The 20,549-nt window shown below is 40.5% G+C and overlaps 1 protein-coding gene across 1 annotated transcript; it reads left to right on the plus strand.

The window, feature by feature from the left end:
• Positions 1-3,283: 3,283 nt before the first annotated feature.
• Positions 3,284-18,742, plus strand: EAF1 (ELL associated factor 1; the record flags this gene model as incomplete). Its single annotated transcript, XM_009070346.1, has 5 exons — positions 3,284-3,378; positions 6,766-6,902; positions 9,438-9,604; positions 15,945-16,175; positions 18,163-18,742. Coding segments are annotated over 5 exons (677 nt in total), but the record flags the coding sequence as incomplete, so codon positions are not given.
• Between the last annotated feature and the right edge of the window lie 1,807 nt (positions 18,743-20,549).

A 20,549-nucleotide genomic window follows, 5' to 3' on the forward strand; every position in this document is an offset into this window, starting at 1 on the left:
CTCTCCTTCGCGCTGTCCCCCCGGGGCTCCGGCCCTCCTCAGCGCCCTGCTCCCCCCTGCCTCTTCTGCCCCTTTCAGCGCTCGTTTCCCTTCTTTCCCGCTCCCTGCCCGCCCGTCTTCCCTCCCCACCACTGTTTTCCTGCCTTCCTTTCGCTCCCCACCAGTGTTTTCCCCGCAGAGGTGTCGCACCCCGGCAGGCAGCCCGAGGGGAGAAGGTGGATGCTGGCAGGGAGGAGGAGGCTGGATGCGAGGCAGGCCAGGGCGGACAAACAGCTTAGGAAGTTTTTCGTTAATCGCTTGGAAGCAGAAGGAGATCCTCTCCGTGAAGGGGGTGGATTGCCGTGTCATTTCATCCTCTCTGCAGCAGTCGCAGGACAGGTCATGGCAGGGCCCGGCCCGGAGAGGCAGGCGAACGGAGAGGCAGCCGAATCATAGAATCAACCAGGTTGGAAGAGACCTCAAAGATTATCGAGTCCAACCCTACCGTCGTTACTAGACCATGGCACTGAGTGCCACATCCAGTCTCATCTTAAAAACCACCAGGGATGGTGAAGAAACCCTCCAGGGATGGTGAAGCACCCTCGGTTTGGTTTTTCTCTGGGTATTTTCGTGGTGAGGTGCTGTGTCCCTGACTGTCCCGGCTCCAACCAGCTGTAGTACATCACTGCCCAGGAAAGCCAGCAGGAGTTACTCAGACACGTCCAGCAGTGCCTAATAAATGTGAGATAAATCTTGAGATAGAGTCTTGAGCAGTTATGAATAACTGAAAGAGTAATTTATTTATCTTTTTAAAGACACCATATATTATTCCACCTGCTCTGTTTAGCCTTACGTGCGATTAGCTTTGTATTAGAAGACTGGAACTCAGTGTGTCTCTGGACCCGAATTCCTTGGGCAAGACCCAAATGAGTCCAGGATTTTTTACTAAAATGAATGGTAGATCACGAGCAGTACATGAAAATAATACTAAACTTCTGATTCAGTAGCTTTCTGTAAAGGTGGGGAATTTACACAGTCAACAGCTGGATTTTTTTGGTTTATGATGCATAGTCCTAGGCCCAGTCTCATGGCTCATATTCATACACTACGAGTAAGTAATTTTGGTGACTTGAAAGAGCAACTTTCTAAACTGAGCTGTTACTCAAGCAGATAGTGATTTAGGCAAAGCTATTTTACTAAACAGCCAACTCTATCTAGTGGATTAACACTTAAAGTTTGTGTGTGCCACCCCTCTGGTTATACATATTTTTCACCATGCTAAAAATCACCATCCCATGTGTTTGGTACATTTAACTGAACAGTTTTATCCAGAACTAACATATTAGCAAATCTCTGTTTATGTATCAAAATTTTAAAGCAGACAAACTGTTAAATTGATGAGGTTGTTGTCTGAGCCTGTATGAATTAAACCCAATCCAGATCTAGATAGAAATGTACTGGATTTCTGGAATGGAAAGTGCTTCAATAATCTATTTTGCAAGGGATTGCAAAGCCAAAGCTCTTCAAACTACAACTGGAAGAATGCAATTTTATTTCAGAAGATCTTTCTGTGTGCTCTATTTTCCATGCGTGACTTTCAACCGAGGTCTCTTCATTGCCTGGTTATAATGTTTTTCCCTAACTGTTGTTCTGGAATGATTTATCTGGGATCCAGACATTATATTGTTCCCGTAATCCTCTTCACACAAACTACAATGAGAGGATTTTGTAGGCTAAATTTGTTTCGGCTTTCTTAAAATACTTCATTCCTTTCCATAATGTTTATGAAAGTCTGTACGGAGAAACTGGATTATCCCTGGAAAACATCTTAAAAACATCTGACTTTTGGAAAATATATGCACTCGATCTACATCAAGATTAGCAAAGCACATGCACCTAGTAAGATACCAAAATGAACACAATTTGTGGAGTGTTTGTTTAAAGTAACTCTATTCTGCTGATACCTAAGAAAGAAGTGTCATAGTGATATTCCTTTTAAGTTAGTGATTGTGCTGTTGAAACTCTTGATCCCATTTTGGCAAAGACACCAGCTCTTGACCAGCTGGTTTGTTTTATTTAGCAAGCTTGCACATAAAGTAGGTGGGAAACAATGGCTGGAAACAGATTGCTCAGATGAAAATGAAGGGTATGATTTGGTCTGGCAGTTAAGGCATGAGGATTAAGTCAAGTGTGTCTGATTCTGCTTGTTGTGCTGTCAAAGTAAAACTCAATTAAACGTTAAGATCCTCTTAATGAGTATTTATTACATGTCAGAGTTTTGGTTTTTCTCTGCAAATGTGTTTTTCATAATGGATTCTATTTTAAATTTGTTCTGAGGTATTAATTTCATAACCGGTGCAGTAATTAAAAGCCTCGATCATGAATATAATTGCACTGCTTCATATCCAAGGATGCTAAAATCAAATGGAGGCTTCTTATAAAAGCAAACAAACAAAGCAAACCAGTCTGTATCTGTATGATCATATTTCACTTTGTTTAAGTCTCTGTCAAAATGCTAGAGGTTCAGGTAGGTTTTGTCCTGGGTTTTTTAATGGCTCATCAGCACAACAGAATAATGAAGGGAAAATACTTTTAACTTAATATGTTTTTTATTTCAAATGAATACACTTAACAGAAGTGCCTTGACTGAGACACAAGGCATTCTATACGATACAGCAAAAATACTTAAACCCTGTGTTAGTTTAAAGCCGTTACAGTGCCTCCCCTTAGTCACATTTGCTATCCACAGTGGCTTCAGACTACCATGGAGATTAACACTTCTTTGTTTCCTCATAAGTGAGATCTGAGGTCTCTTCCACCCTTGTGGAGCTTTTAGTGCTATTTTGGAGACAAGGTGGCTGTTAAATAGCCTGAAACATCAGTATGGCTAAATGAGCTGGTGTCACTAAATGAGTGTTTGTTACAGAGAGAGTCCTCCAGGTTCGAACTGGCGAGAGCCGTGCAGAGCCCTGGGTCTTGGAAGTTGATGCTCTTTTGAGATGCATGGTGCAGGTTTACGCTTGTGCCGCTCGAAAGCTGGGCTTTGGAGAAGTCTGCTTTTGGCCTTCAAACACAAGGTCTAGAACTTTATTTCCATTTTGGAAAGGAAGTTCAGAGAATGGTGCCCTCATGTGACTGGGGCACTGTGCCAGTATACTGGTCTGTTATTCCACCCCTGCCATAAACACTAACATGCATTTTAACATTCCCTGTAATCACAGTAAATGTGCAGTGACGCTCTGCAGGGCAAGATGACACTTCTGGAGACTCTAAGAAATGTAATTACAGTTGTTTTCCTCTTTAGATGATTTCAAGCCAGCGTCAATTGATACATCTTGTGAGGGAGACCTCCAAGTGGGTAAAGGAGACGACGTTACGATCACTTTGCCACATATTCCAGTAAGTCTGTTATATATGTGTCCTTGTTTACTCTTCAACAAATTTGCACTGTAGTCACAGTCTAATGTAAATACTGTTTTCACTTCATCTTTGTTAATACTAATGCGTTCAGTATCTGAGCAGCCAGACTTGCAGTGTGTTACCTTAGGAAAGGACTGTACAATTGGATCTTTGTCAAGGGTTATATTTGTAAGGTTGCAGTTTGTTCTTTTCTTTTGACTCCTTCTTTCTTACTCTTCTTTGAAGAAGAAGGAGACTTCTAGCGTTAGCTGAAGCTGTTTACCTGGTTCCCATCCATTTTTGGTGCTATGGCTTAATGAAGACAGTGTAACTTGGGCTTTAGTCAGGGTTTGATGTTTGGAACCTACAGGTAAACCCATAAGCATATTCCTGCAATTACTGAAACATGTAAAGATTGTGCATAGAGGGTTCCCTGCCTTTAGCTTTATCAGTGGAATTGATGGGGGCAGTCCTGGTACATGGCAATGAAGTGGTTTCCCATCCACTTCCTTCTCTAATTACACCATAAAGATCTACTGTGTGAGGGTGATTGTCAAACAGCAATAAAACAAGTGATAGGTGCAGCTGTTTTGTAATTGAAGATTCAGTGATTTCCTTACCAAAACAAAAGAAAGTGCTTGCATGCTGGAACGGGATTTGTTTATTAGCTGAGGTTAATGCTATGTGTCAAGCCATTAAACCAGCATTCACAGACATCAGTGGGTTTGGTGGTTGCAGGGGGGCACCAGTCAGTTTAGCAGCTGTGTGTCAGGTCCTTTTGGTGGTGTTTTTTTTCTAGCACATCAGTGGATTTAATTGGCAGGTGATGGTACTGTGATAATTCCCACTGGATGAGGCTTTTGCCTGCTTCGCCCGGCCTCTGGTTTTTATATGGCTTTGGTCACCTTTAGTGCTGCAGGTCACATGTTGGTTTTTGTGTATAAAAATGACAAGCATGGTGGTGCTATTTGAGAGCAGGTAACAGCACAGTGAATAGAGACATTCATCTTGGATTGTCTGGAAACAGTGTTGTTCATTCATCTTTTGTGTTGAGCAGCATCACTTGTAATGTTCCTTTCTAAATCTCTGTGCTGATGAGCTTAATTTGATTCTCTTCCCCTCAGTATGAACAGCTTTAAGTTTATAGTATGCTTTGGAGGCTGAAGCAGCCAAACCACTATGTGTATGTTGTTCCAAGGCAGTGCTGCCTGTGTTCTGGACAGAGAGCTGGAGAACACTAAGCATACTGGAAAAGAGTGAGAAGTTTTGAGATTGTTTTATCCTGACAAGCTTTACTGAATTTCTAGGATCCTGCTTTGGTTCCCAGTTGCCCAACAGCTGGATAAGATTCAGATTCTAAGTTGTTTTGGTTTTTTTTTAATTGCCTGATCCCTGAAGATAACTCTGATAATTTGATCAGTGGAGATATACTAGTGTCCTTTGTGGCTTGGATAAATCGAAGTACTATTTCTACACGTGGATTAAGTAACTAATATTTGATAAACAGTCTGGGTTGGGGAAGTGAAAAATTTCTATGTGTTAGATTACTGAAGAAGATTATAGAATATCCTGAGTTGGAAGAGTCCCATAGGGATCATCAAAGTCCAGCTCCTGGCCCTGCACAGAACATCTCCATGAATCACACCATGTGCCTGAGAGCATTGTCTGAATGCTTCTTGAGCTCTGCCAGGCAAAAAACCCTCACGTGTGAAAGAAAATTGGTTACGTGTCACTTGTTACACCTACCTCCTCCTTCTATCCTGTAATCAGCACAATCTGTGAGCCAGTGTGATTTAGGCACTAACATAAAACCCAAAAATTTAAGTTCAGGTAGAAGAGTGTGACTGTTAATTTGCTTAAATTAACAGTTACATTTCTGCTTATTTTTTTTTAGCCAAAATCACAGCCTTTGTTGAGTTTTGAGGCTTCTGGGTAGCAGAATGGTAACCCACAAACTTTGATCAGTTTTCATTAAATTTGTGCTTTATACATTTCCTGACTTAGTTGTCAACAGCAAGTAGGATTTGACTTTCAGCTTGCTTTTTATTCTCTTAAATGTTGCTTTCCTACCTTAAATGTAGGAATGATAAAAATGTAATGTGCCTTTGAAGACTAGACTTTCTTGAGACATCCTTTCTGAATCTCTTGCTGTATTTCTATCTCTTACTATGTCTTTGTTGGGAATTCAGATTTTTTCACCCTTACTGTTCAGAACCCATTTTAAATTCAAATATATTCTACCTATTAGCAATATAGAGAATAGGAATTGCTTTCCCAGTGGTTGAAATATGATTGTTTGGATTTGCTACTCAGAGTAAAATGTAGGAGAGGGCATTTTCTTTCTTTTCTCCCTGAACTTGGTTGCTTTCCCATAGCATGTGCAAAAGTGCATATGAATAAGCATTTATTTTTTAAATTTCTTTTGTACAGTAGTTATACATTGCAGAGATGTCTGAGAATGTTTCATAGCTGAGGACATAACCCTTGGAGTGACATGGCCTTTCTGACATGGCCAAGCGTGCATCCATGCTGTTATATGCAGAGATACCATAGATTCCACCCGCTGTAACCCCAAAACCAGGTGTATGAACCAGCCTGTGCACGGTTGCAGTACAGCTGAGCATAGTCTCAGCAGCATCAGTTAGCCAGCGTGCACCACCACGTGAGTTTGTTGCCTTTATTGCTTCTCAGTCTAAGCCATTAGACTTTTATGGCTCTGTGCAGCATTGTGTGGACTTGGGGTCTCTCTGGAAGGCATGAAAATACTCTATTTGCTTTTGAGAAGACATTTTGATATAATTGCCTGGGCATGTACATGCTGACCTGACTCTGAAGAAGGCAGAAGATGCTGTTCTTACGTGGTTTGTGACAGTTGCTTTAAATACACTTTGAAAATACTGTCATATACATATATGTAAAATACACAAAGCAGTTTAAATTCTTTTTCAATTGACCACATATTTCTTTAGGCAATAATTTTGCTACACAAATAATTAGAACTTTATTTCTTATCCAAACCCATGATTTCCAGAGCGGAAATGTCAAGAAGATTTCTGACACTTGTCAGGGCCAGCTATGCAAATTCAGTTACACTGCCACTTTGGGAATGAGAACTGTAAATAATGGCAGCCATGGAGAAGATGTTTTGTCACTGCAGAGACACTTAAAATGATGAAAGGCGTAATATTGCTATGAGGAAGTGTCTGATCTACTGCACATTTTCTCTGTATTTGTCTCTTTTCATGAATGAATGTTTTCTGTAGAACTAAACATTAAGTGCTTAGCCTCCTGTTCAGAACAATACATGTATTCATTTCTCTTAGTGTTTGTAAACTTTTGGGTAGGGGAAATGTAACCAAACAAACATGTGCTCTTTCTTTGCACCAGGGTTCAACTCCACCAATGACTGTCTTTAAAGGAAATAAAAGGCCATATCAGAAGGACTGTGTGCTTATTATCAATCATGACACTGGGGAATATGTGTTGGAAAAACTTAGTAGCAGCATTCAAGTCAAGAAAACAAGGTAAAGCTGGGGACAGGGTTGTTGATAGGATTAATTCTTGCTGAAGTTTCTTCTTCAGACTGTTTTTTGAAACACAACTATTTTGTAGCGATGCTTAATTACTAAGCCTTATGGGCTTTACATGGCCAATTATCATGCCTAAAAATGCAAATAGGAGGGTGAGTCCAAGAGTGAAGCATTTGTAAATTCTCCACTGCCAAAATGTCATGATTATAGTTTGCAATGAAACACCTCTGATGATTTGAAGCTCTAGAAGCTGGCTGAAAGATGGGATGTGTTTCAGGAATCTCTTGTTCGCCGAAAAAAGCCATGGAAATATTAGACTGTTGAAAGGATTATTTGACTTCTAGGTTTGTTCCCTACAGCTTCCTGTGGGAGTCATGATGTTCTTATAACATAATCTTAGGGAACAAGAACCAGTCATCCCTGTATTGGATCAGTGATATATAAAGTGGAACACAAGTACAAAGCCTCCAGCTGGTGGAGGGGTGGGGGGAACTGTAGAAATAATGGTTATGAGGTTTTGCCTAGAGGAGTTGCTCAAGCCGAAAATCCTTTCTGACCCAGTGCTCTTACGCTGCTGCACAAATGCTACAAGGTATGCAGTGGGAACATTTTTAGCAGTCTTTCTGTTCTGCAAGTACCTGAAGTCTCTGGATGATGTTCTTTCAGCACCCCAGGAACTCAGGTTGTTGAGATCTAAAGACAAAGCAGTTATTCAGGTGTCTGATGAACAAGGAACTCTTAAATAATTTTGCAAGTTCTACATTAAAAAAGCACAGCCCACTTTATTGCAGTGTAGGACTTTTAGCTGCTAAAATTACTAGAAATGGGGATTGCAGCTCAGCAGCAGTTGGCTGAACACTTTGAGTTCAAGATAAATGGACTGTAACACTCCTCTGGATCAGTGATGTAAAAACTCATCCATGTGGCATTCATCTTATCCAGTGGATATGAGCATGTCATAGATGAGATTAGAATTCCCAGTTTAAGTTCTGCTGGACTTTGTCCAAGTGAAACTTAAGTCAGAAGGAAGCAAATAAGTGCAGGAGGGCTTGGGTTCAGTGAGGTGTTTGGATACACTGAATTTTGGCTCTGGTGTGGTGAAAATATTTCAATTTTTCCTCAAGCACAGGCAGGGTAGAAAAAAATTGGGGATCCCTGTTTTGAGGAATAGTGCTTTGGAAAAGTCATTTATTTTCTAGATCAGAAGTGGCTTTCTGGTTTTTTCCATCGCTGCTCTGATCTTTAACAACCTGTTGACACTGTGGGAACAAGGTTTTTAGTTAACACCTTAATGACATTCACAGGGGTGAGTCAAGTGAACTTACTCTACATAAAACCTTCTGTAGTTCCAAGAGCGTAATTAGTACTGACAACAATCTTTTGCATTTGCCTTTCTCTTGATACAGTGAGTATATTCCCAAATCCTCACTTCTATTGTAAATGACTGTGTAAACTGCATTAATGTGGTATCTAATAGCATCATTTAATCGATGATGAAGAGGTGGTTCTGTGCTTAAGTTTTGAGGCTGCATCTACAGTTCAGTGAAGCACAGAGTAAGTGCTAAATGTACTAGCTCGAGTACCACAAGTAGTTTAAGTCCCAGAAAATTTGATATGGGCTAGTTTAATTTATCTCTCAGGGGGATTAGTTCACAGACACAAAGTGTAACACTGCTGACCTGGGACCCTCCTAGAACCAAAACTGAGCTCTAATACCCACACAAGGTGCTTCTGTGCTACACTACATACAGCCATGCCCCCAAAGGCTTTGGTGTTATGGGATAAATACACCACACCCTTTAACCTTATTGTGATGTGCCGTAGAGGAACCTATGTTGGTTTTGTGGGTGTTTTTTTCTGTCAAGGTTATTGACTGTTCTACAATCTCAATCACATCATTGATTCAGCAAAAGAAAGGAAATACCTGTTTTGAATTGAGCAGCTAGACAAGGTGTTATTCTGGAGACTATTTTCCACTAAAGAAATTATTTTTAAGGGATAACAGCAAACGAATGAAAATCAGGCATTAAATGCTCGCATGCTGTATTTAGCAGTAAGAATGATTACTGTAGTCAGGTTGACCTCTAAGAGAGTTCAGTTTGAGATGATTTAATTGCAAGTGAGAAAATTGTTTCTTTTGCCTGATTGTTTTAAGCAGGATTTTGTTACGAGTGGTTTTCTCATGTGGTTACTTTAAATTACTAAGATTGATTATTCGTTTTTACAAATCTGAGTGCTAATTGCTAAACTAAAGCCTTCATTGTTTTTCAAGTAGAGAATTTGGCATCGCTGAACCACATCTGGATTTGAAAATACATTTTGTAAGGGTGTTGCAGTGTAGTTGTATATGTTTCTGTGTTACTGAAAGTAAGTGTTGCATACAGAAAGCTGTAATTCACTGATTATATTTATAAAACAAAGTAGAGATCTGTACAAAAGGAAGTCACAGGTGTTGCATTAGTACAAGAATGTTGAGAAAGCTGAACACAGTTGCACAGTACAGCTGAATGTCTCTGGTTGTTTTTTCAGAGCAGAGGGCAGCAGTAAGATCCAAGCCCGAATAGAACAACAGTCTGCCCGAGCATCTCAGCCTCCTTCACAGTTCAGAGCCCCAACCAAGCCAGCAGTTGGACCTAAAACTTCTCCTTTGAAGGATAATCCTTCACCTGAGCCTCAGTTGGATGACATTAAGAGAGGTAAAGAAGGGTTTGTAGTTTCCTGAGTTTTGGTTGGTCCTGTCTTTCTTCTTTAGATTAAAAACTATGACTCTGCAATTTATAAAAACATTGCAATGTTCACGGATTAAAAGATGATACTTGACAGCTCTTTTGTCATCTTTATATCTTGTTTTAAAGCATCTTAGTGAATTATTTATTCTCATCTGCTAGAATAGATATTTATACTGCAGTACTCTTTGGCAGGAGAGAACTTCCTCTTTCTGAATAGTTTTGTCTCTTCCAAATTATTTCCCTGTTTTGAAAAGAAGAAACAAAATAAATGTGAATTCAGAAACCGGTAGCTGAGTGCTGCACAAATTGCACGGGTGTCTTAGGCAACCACCACAACAATAACAAAAGCTAATGGTCCAAGATCTAGTTATGCAATCAAGTCACTTGGATGGAAGTTATTCCTGCACTGAGTAAGGCTGGAGCCGTTTGTCGGTCAGATTGAAGGGCTAGGCGGCTGTGTTCCCAGCACAAGACAAGCTTCCACTGTGCCAAGCAGTGCTAGTAGGGGAGGAATGAGACAGTGAGCAACCCTGCAGCTTCCCCTTTTCCACAACCACTCCCTTGCTGCTTTCATCACATCTGCTATGCAGTTGCTAAACATTAAAAGTATCTTGAAGGGATAATTGGCTTGACTCACCCTCCTGCTCAAGCAGTGCTTGGTCTTGTGTTTTGCTGTGGGCAGGACCCACTTTCTTCACCCATGTCCTTCTTTTTCCTACTGGTGTGATACCTGGTTTTGCTGTGGATAATATAGTCAGAATGAGGAAGACTTTAATTTCAGGTTTTTGTTTCTTTTTCTTCTCTGGCACCAGATGCAATTATTTTATTTTACTCTTGTTCTTTCTGTCTAATTTTTTGGTGGGTTTCTTTTTCTTTCTCTTTTATAATTTGTCCCATATAACCTTTTTTTGTCTGTAGACTTAGCCTGTGTTAATTGCCCAGATGATGTTAATTACTCAGCAGGGTATTTTTTCAGTTCATGGTAATCACTAGGTGACATTTTTATGGCTAAGCTCTCCGTGTGTTTGCATAGTTGCTGACTGGTCTCACTCTTCTGCAGCAATACAATACCTGGATGCTGGTCAGCAGGCAGAATCAATGTCTGAGAGATTCTATTAGCTGCATTGTCATTTTTATTTTCTGTGTAATAGGTAAGGAGAAAGATAACAGGTGATATATCAGTTTAAAAATCGAATCAGTTGTGGATTTTAAATATCTTCTCTTGTAGGTTGTTATAAGTTGTTTAACCTTTGGGTCACTTTTGTATCCATACAGCAATTTATAAAGGTCATGTTATAGTAAAATAACTACATTTGTCTGGGGTGACATCTATTCTCCAAGACTATTTTCTAGTGCTAAAGTATAAGTCACATTTTTCAGAACTGTCCTGGTATTTTTTTGCCACTGAATCATCTTTTGTTGGAAAGTACGTCCAAATAAATAACCTGTAGAGTTTTGTTTCCAAAACCAAGTAGAACTCTTGACTTGTGCTCAAAATAGGACTTGCAAGTTGGTGTTTTACAGAGAGAGTTGTTCAAGGCCCCAAAAGAGCCAAATGCCTGGGCAGGTGTGTTTCTTAGAGTATATAACTTTTTCCAGCGTTGATGATCTAGAGCTTCACCATCACTGAACCATTTATTTCATAAGAACCTACTTGGGAAAGGTAGAACTAAAGTGATGCAATTTTTAAATTAAAATAATTAATATAACATACCTGTGAAAGCTGTAAGGTGGTCTTCAGTCCTGATATCTTCACTTAATGTGTCTTTTTATGAAAAAAGACTTGTCAGTTTTGAAGAGACTGTTCTTTCCATTCAAATCGTAGCTTTCCTTTTGGTTGAGGTAGCTCCTCTGGACAAAAGATAAGCATAAAGCTGAAATTATGTGTTTTTAATTTAATGAATACAGCACAGAACTTAAAATCCCCAAAGGAGGTGGTTAAAAGGATCTCTGGCACCATGACTCTCTTGCTTGCAGTGTACTCTGCTTGAGAATGTGGTAAGATACACACAGCTCTCATGTTGTTTAACAGTAGTTTTAAGGTAAGCTCAGTGCAGGTTTCTGCTTTGCCCTGGTACCCTCAGCTATGCTTTTCCACAGCTCCCCTTACAGATGAACGGGGAAGTGAACTTCCAGGTATGTCAGTTCCCTGTCCCATTACACAGCTGTCCAAACAACAGGGCCTGAGGACAGAGTCAGAGCATATTGGAGTTGAACCAGTCCTTTCCTTCATGCAGAGAGGCCTTTGGGAGGCTGTGTCTAGGGTTTTGCACCAGAGAAGTCTTTTCCCCTACAAATTTAGTGTTGCCCTCCTGCCTGAAGGGAGCAAAGGAGAGAGTAAGAACTTGTTCTTTTAAATATTCATCTACATCTGATAATGTTTCATGAAACAGTGAACATCTGCATACATATACCACAGTACAGCTGTTTATGTGCATGAAATAACCAGCATTTATCATATGTATTTGGCCACAACAGAAATGTTTTCAGTAACATTGGCATAATTAACATTTGGGGAAAAAAAGACAGGGAAACATATTTCAGGTTTGGAGACTCTAAACACAGTGCTTAAAAATCTGGGCATATCTTATTTAACATATAACTGTGCTGTGTGAGGATTAGGGCACAGCACTGTGTCTCTCAAGAACACCTCAGTCAGAATCTTTGCACTTCAGTATAAAATGCTGCCTCTTTTAGCTGCCATCTTCACACGCTCGAAGTGACAGTATCAAGTTGATTTCTCTCCACCTTGTATACTATTATTAACAGTGAACGTTCTGCTATAGACATTCAGCCTTATCCTCCCAGAGGCTGAATGACTTTTTTCTAAAAGTCCTTGGTATTCTTGCAGCCCAAAGTTAGGGTTTTAGTTAAAAATTCTGCATAGCATATTGAAATTAAGAAAAGTAGGAACAGTTAGGTTCCCAGAGAGGTAGTGCCCAGGGATGTGGTGGCTGCCCCAACCCTGGCAATGTTCAAAGCCAGGTTGGTTGAAGCCTTGAGCAATCTGGTCTGGTGGGAGGTGTCCCTACCCATGACAGAAGGATTGGGACTGGATGATCTTGTAAGGTCCATTCCAACCCCTAAAATTCTATGATTCTATGAACAGTTAAATATGGTTATGGAAAGAAATTAGAGTATATGATACTGAATATATACAGAAGACAGCCCTGCTGAGAAAGGCCATTGTGTTTGGATAATGATTTCTGACATTGAATTGGTTTTTCTTTACTCTAAAAACTGCATTGACTGCTAGTGTGAAATACTAAGCCAGTTGGTTTTCTTGAAAGAAATCCTACAGCTGGAACATAAAATGTGGGAAAATTAAGGTTCCCGTAGCAATCTCAGCCTTTTCAGATGGTGTAGACTCAATTAAGGCAAATGTTCAAAACTGTACTGTATGGACAGCTTTTTGAAAAGTAACTGCTGCACATCCTGACTCTTGTCATCTTTTAAACCTTTAAGGCACATCAGCATGAGCTGTTTGATATTATGGCACAAAAAGATCTTGGAAAGGTCTGACTCTTCTAGCTGTTTGGCTTAGCATATATGTACATATATACACACAATTGGAGGCACCACAGGGAAATGTTTAGCCACAGCTTCAGTACCTGTAACTGCACTAAGCGTAACAGGCAAATGGGAACATTCAAAATCAGACAATTCTAAAGCAGCGGGGTTTTTCCTACGAGGCTTGAGTGTCATCAGTGGCTTACAAGACTGTGTTGAACAGACTTCCTTAGTGATCCCCCTGGAACTCTGCCTGACAGGCTTCTAGTGGTGCAGCAGCCACCATTGCTTTAGTGAAAACAATTGGTTTTTTCTTGTCTGCACAGATGAGATTTTTAGAATTCTGGGCTCAAGGAATTAAGAGACAACAGAGACCTGAGGGGAAGCTCTTAGCCTGTGAGGCAGAAGTTGACTACAGGATGGGCTCAGACCAAGTTTCCACCAGTGACTACTGTCACTGATAACAGCATTAACTTCCCAGTCCTTGAAGCTTGAGGTACTGGTGCAGTTTTGGTTTTTCTTGCCTGTATTCAGCATAGTGGGCCTTACTACTTCTTCCAAGGCATTCTCCCATTCCTTCCTCATAACAAAACCTCTTTTATGGTCTCTTAGTTTTCTGCTTCTCCAGCAGAAAACCCCTACTTTTCAATCTGACATTAATTACTAACTGCTTAAAATTGGCCAGGCTGATCTTCCTTTCCCATTGGTCAGACAGCATCACTTCCTTCAGTTATCTCCTTGCCTACTGTATTGAGGTCAAACTTCTTGTTTAGATTTTTTTCCTAGTTCTCTGGAGAGCATTCTTATTCCATTCTTTTCCCTTTCACCACCAGTGCCTCTCAGATTGCTTTACATTGTTCAGGCTATTTTAAATGCTGCATTCTGGGCTCTATGTTGTTCTCAGCCCATGTGCCAGCACTGCTCCATACCAGCCACAGACGCTGGTTCTAAAAGCATGCGTGTAATCCTCAGGCACTTGCCTTGTATTAGACTTGTTTATTGTATCTTTTTGCAATATGGACTGTGATAAGTGATTCTGCTTTCTGCAATCCAGGATATTCTAACATCGTATTATTATCATCACTATAATTTGCAACTAACAACTCCATCACTTGAAGTATGTGGAAATTTGACATCATTAAGCTGGGGAGGGAGGCAGAGTTTAAACCTGAGCATTTTAAAGGGAAAGAACCCTTCCTCCCTCTTCCAGTGGTCTCTTATGCTGCATCTTCAAGATGAAGGAGTGAGTTTTACCTGGCATACTAATAGAGTCCAGAGAGCACAGGTGGTTTAAGCAGGTATCTAGATTTAGAAAGTAAATTGGAGGAACTCCACCACTGTCCTTAAATACCCAGCTGGAGTATAACTATAGCACTTGAAATTGAGCCCCGAACATTGAAACTGAAAAACAGTGATTTTAAAACTGGCAAAAGACAACTTAATTTCTCAAACTAATACATGCTGAGCTAAATGAACACTCTCCAGAAAATATTGTGGAGGCTGATAACTTGGCTGTTGCTCTATAGTGTTAGGCAGCCCAAGGAAAATGGATCCTACTAAAAAAGGGAAGACTTCCAGTTGCTCAGACTTACTCCTGCAGGGGCTGAATATGAATACAAGAAACATTTAAACTGTGCCATTTTTGCTTGAAAGAAATAGTAATTTTATATGATCTGGCTATGCTAAACACAAGAAAGTTGTCCTCAGCTGAGTAGCTGAGTTTCACACTGACACACATTTGACCTAAGGCAAATTACTCCTGGCATCAGTTCTCCATTTGTCAGGTAGGGATGATAGTATCTCATCTCTCCCCTTTCAGTGTTGTTCCTTGAGCCTGTGACTTCTCCAGGGCAAGCGCAGAGTTCCGATTCTGTGGGTGGAGAATTGCTAACACAGCAAAAGCCAAAATTTTGAGGGTTTCACACCCTATGCTTAACATATGTGTGAATGTTGTTCTCTCATGGAAACCTGCATAGGTGAGCCAAGTCATTAGATACTCAACTTTGTGGGTGGATACAAAGGAATTGTCCTCTAATAGTGTTTAGGCCACTTGTAATTATGACAAATTTAACATTATTGTGTGATTTGGAGTGGCATGCCTTAAGAGCTCTTCAGTAGCCAGTCATTCAGCCAACACTAGCTGTTGCTGATGAGGTTGTTGTGCTGCTGTCACAGTATTCCAGTGTTTCACTGGTAACCCTAAAGTGGGGAGTGTCTGACTTGAGTAACTTTCCAGTTTCAAAGTAGTTTCTGGATTTTCCTGGCTACTTTGAAGCTCTCTAGCAGGTTACAGTATTTTTATCGCTCCCCAGCATGTGAAAATTCTCAGCTATTCTCATCTGTCCCACTGCAGAGTTATTTGATGTCATCCATCTGCTCCTGAAGCTTGTTTAAAATGAGCTGTGTGACTGTGCTGGAGCAGTTTGATACATTATCTGAAGTCAAGGCAGTTTTTCCTCCATCAGGAAATGTACTTACTTTGTATTTAGTGCATATAGCCTGTTGAAAATAATGAAGCAGGAAGTGCTTTCAGGAGTGAGAAGTATATAAAGAATAAGAGTGGAAGTGAAGGTTTTATGATACTAACCTATGCTGTTGCTTCTTTAAATTTAGCTACAACAGTAAGTAAAAAGGTTTTCAGAATTTTTTTATTTTCCTTCATGTCTCTCTCTTTCATGTGAAGTATTTTGATGTGATAAATTATACTTGAGAAAACTATTGCATTTTCACATTCTTTTCCAAAATTCCATGGGGCCCTGTTTATGGTTTCAACCAGATGAATGTCTCTTTATTTCAGAGCTAAGAGCAGAGGTTGAAATTATTGAGCAGATGAGCAGCAGCAGTGGAAGCAGCTCATCAGATTCAGAAAGCTCATCTGGGAGTGAAGATGAAAGCTCCAGCAGTGAGGGAGAAGAGCCAGCACATGTTTCCCCTTCCCAGCCACCACATCAGCAGTATAACAACAGGAATACTGTGGCTAACGGCACCAGCAGGCCACAAGGAAGCAATCAGCTCATGAACACGCTCCGTAAGTAAATGCTTGTGTCTTATCACTGTTGAAAGCTGCTTAAGACCACTCACTTAGCCTGTTAGGATAACTCCATGAAGTACCTTTTGCCAAATAGTAATCCTAGGAAGTTGCACTGGCTGAAATAAGTGGGCAGATTTTTTGAACAGAGGGCTGAGACCTGTCTGGAGGTGTGGAGAGACTGTGGGCATCGGTGCAATGGGCCCCATTGGCCCTGCTGAGCCTTGATTCAGGCCTCCAGGTGGAATGGGTGTATAGGAAAGCACCTACTCACCGGTATGGATGGATCTGGTACACTGGAGGGTGGGAATAATTTTAATGTGAATACACAGATTAGACAGAAATAGTGGAGTTGACAGGTGTCAGTTAAAGGTCTGTAAAGAACTGCGAATGGCACAAGGCTGTTCTGTGTTCATAAATGCACAGTCTCTGTGTCTTTGTGGTTGTTGCTATGAGCTCTATAGCTTTGCCAGAGTATTTGTTGTGTTGGTCTCAGCTGTATTTTCACACATACCATGTTTTGCAGGGAAATTTAGCCATATATTTGGTATATGTTGGTATTACAGCTGTGGAGTTTCAATTATTGAATCAGTACAAGCTCACTTCACCCTTCAAAAAGTGTAAGAAACATTTTTAAAGCATAGTTCTGTCCCCTGAGACTCTCTCTGCAGACATGGTATACATCTGTATTGCTCTTTCCTTGTGCTAGGTAAGGTATATTCTAACCCGGTGGAGTTAAAAATAATTGCATTTACCATTATCATAAATTGTTCTCAATTCTTCCTGAGGCATTTTTGTGTTCATGTCTTGGCACCCATACATAGGGAACTGGAGGGGTTTGAATACAGTTAAATGTAGGGTTTCCAGCTTTGAGAATACAAGTATGTTATACAGACCGTACCAAAGAGGCCTGCTGGAAAACTATAGAGGCCTGTCAGTCTTCCTGCTAGTAATGAATGTCTAAGTGAAATCCAAAGTTCAACGAAGTCATTAGGACTCTGTCCATTTCCCTGTTTCTGGTTGGGAGTGACCTCTTCCCTGCTTCTCCTGGGGGCCACAACAATACTGCATAGGTCATTGAATGATAAGAAGCTTCTGACTGCAGGATAATCTGAGAACTGGTAGGGCAGCTCCTTTATTCAGGGTGGGTTTTGCCTTTGCATGTAAAATTCTTTTGCTATGGGGAGAATTACCCCTACCCCAAGTTCTTGTTTTGAAAAAGGGGAGAGGAGATGAAGAAATCCAGGGCACAACTTGCATAGCTGCTCTGCAGCTGTTTTGGGGCAGGGCCATGGGAGAATGCTGGAAGAGCTAGGTTCAGTTACCAGAACACAAGAAGGATTCTTGCCCCTTTTTAGCCACTCCACCTTACCAAATTGCTAGTGCTCTGCAGGACAGGATCTGAGATGGTAGGTTTATCCATATCCTGGCCTTTTGTCTGATATCTCTTTGCACTTTGGAGGGGAGTCCTCGCTCTCACAGCATGTGTCAGCTTAGTTTAGCTGGTAGCCTTGAGTTGTGATGGCTTTAACATTCCCTTTGGCTTACTGACATGTGGAGTCCTTGTCTCAGCTACCCCAAATGGCCTCAAACCAAAAAAATCTATTCTAAAAGGGCCAAGAAAGCCAAGGAATTCCCCAATGCCTTGTCTAGAGCCATATATGGGAGCTTGGCTGGGTGGAGGCCTTCTCCAGCTTCCAGCACGGGGAGGGCTGTTGTCCCACTGGGGAGCAGCTTTGGTGGCTGTGGAGCCAAGGACACTTGGTTTGGCCTGGATCCAACCATGTATTAGCCCCATGCAGCTCTTGATGTTCTTAGGCATAGAGAGCAGCTCCATTAAATGACGGATGATGTTTGCATTCATTTCATATGTTATTCTTATTTAAATCTTCCAGTGTAAATGTGACTGCTCTTAGGTTTGATTGCCATGAAATGTGAATTAACGCCTACTCACTTGTTGTGTTTTGTTGTTTTTTGTTTTCCATAGGAAATGACTTGCAGTTGAGTGAGTCTGGGAGTGACAGTGATGACTAGAGGCTGAGCTTTTGCAGTTTCTGTTACATATATAATGAAGAACTAATTTACCTTGAAGTGATCCTATTGCTTATGAAGAGGAGCTGGCACAGACATAGTTCCATGTGTGGAATTTTAGTCAAAGAAATGCATAGCCCTACAAAATAGCAGATGTTGAGGGCTGTTTTACTGTGTGAATTAAGTGTATATATTGTGTATATTCTTATTCTGTTAAAGCTTTGAATAGATATGTACAGTGGGTGAGCCAATATATGTTCCTATCCATTGTCTGTAAGTTTAATGTGATGTCATCTAAAAATTTCTTGTTTGTAGAGGATGTTCAGCACATCATGACTCTGTTGGGGGACTTTTGTATATAGGGTGAGCATGAGTTGACAGTGAGTTTAAGAAAACGTGCAGGAGCTAGTGTGTGCACTGAAGTGGGACTGTCGTATACTGAGTTTCAATACTAAGTTGATTTCTTTGGTTTGGGACTTTTCTAATGCCTTTTTATTGCTATTTATGTTTGGTTTAACTGACTGACTTTTAAACAGTTGGAAAATAGGAATCATAAAATCATGTTCGTCACAAACCTTGTTGCACCAGTGCCTTATAAGGTTTTTTAAATAGTACTTCAATTCCTGCCACCTTTCCTATAGGGAGCAATACTGAAACCTCTTCAGATTGCTTTTGCAAACAAGAGCTGTGTGTCACATCCAGCCTGCTGTACTCTGAGGGCAATTACTCTAGCAAGATAGAGGATATACATCAGTCACCTAAACATATCCGAGTAAGAATCAGATCAACATTTTCTTTGGCAACTGAAGTGTCTCATTTAACTCAGATAATCAGACCTAGTCTTCAGAGATATTTAGAAGCCCAACTACCAGTGAAATTGCAACATCACAAATACAAGATATTTGACTTACCGAACTTCTAAGACTGGAGCCCTCTTTGCAGCTTCCTAGAGAAGGCAGAAAGAAGAGGTGACCCAAACAAGTAGCCATGAAATAGCAGAAGTCTCTCTCCCACCACAGTTGTCCAGGTAGACTTTCATCCATATTGTTTGTTGGACAGGACCTCTTTGTGCTTGGCAGGAATACACAGAACATGAAATATTTGCCTAGGGTGAAATTCACCCCTGTTTAAGGGGGTTTAAAGGGTGCTTAGTTGGATTATCATTAACTTTTTTTGCTTACGTGAAAAACGAGTGCCATAGGCAGCCTCTTAATACCAGGGTGACTTTTTAAAACCAAAATTCAACTGGCATAGGACAAGCTGCACTGTAGTTGTGGTGTAATCCACGGAACAGGAAGCTGAATCGGACGCCTCTCCGTTCTTAGGTGTCTGCTTTGTGCTGCTCTTGTCTGTTAGTTTGTGTTTTAACTCCTGTTTGTTTACTGAGCTCTGTCCTTTTTTTTAACATGTTGAAGAGCAAGGGGACATTTGAAGGGAGATTTTATTAAATGGTTTATTTTTTTGCATTAGATACATATTTAGGCATATTTTTGCATTATTGTACATACATTTAAAAATACTTGGTTTTTTTAAAGTGTTTTGTGATGTGGGTACATATTTTAATGGACAATTATGAAATATACTTGATGAAAAGCCACAGTTGCTTTCCTCTTTTTTTCTTCTTTTTTTCCTGTTCCTCCTCTGACAGTAAAAGGACTCTATTTTAACAAGCTTATACCAATTTGAGATTTTACACTTTGGTGCAGGAGATCTGCATGTTGTAGTTGGTGGTCTAAGTAATGCTAATACTGCTCCTGACTCTTCCTCAGCTCAAGATCTGAATAAGCAGGGAGACATTTCTCTGATGCCATTTCCTCATTTCTGGAGCAAATTCCTGAGTTCTGTTGACATTATTTGCACTCAAATGGAAAAGCAGCAGTGCAGCATTTTCATTGCTTACCATTCACTACCTGCTCATGCACCTTAAAATCCAGGACATTGAGTATGTGTAAATAAAATACATGAAACTTAAGAAGATAAGATAGCAGCAGGCTACATTGATTTGAATCGCCAATTTAATTATGGTTTAGATCAGCAAGTGGCAATGCTTCATTCATAAAATTGATTTCTGCCCTGTTTGTACTTGTACTCTAGGTGACCATTTCCCTGCTGTTCCTCCCTAAAAGATTTTTTTTCCCCTACCCTGTTTGTTGGTAACCAAATCAGCAGATTTTCACACAACTACACCACTTTTAAACTCCATTTGGCCATCCTTTGCTCCGCCCTCGCACACCATATCAAGGGTGGCCAGCCTGTTGTCCTTGAGCTGTTTAGCTGCCCATTTCCACACCCAGGTGAGTAACTTGGTGGCCCTCAGCCTGCTCGTGGGTGTCAGCCAGCCAG

Source organism: Acanthisitta chloris, unplaced genomic scaffold, assembly GCF_000695815.1.
Source record: "Acanthisitta chloris isolate BGI_N310 unplaced genomic scaffold, ASM69581v1 scaffold43622, whole genome shotgun sequence".
Lineage (NCBI taxonomy): Eukaryota > Metazoa > Chordata > Aves > Passeriformes > Acanthisittidae > Acanthisitta > Acanthisitta chloris.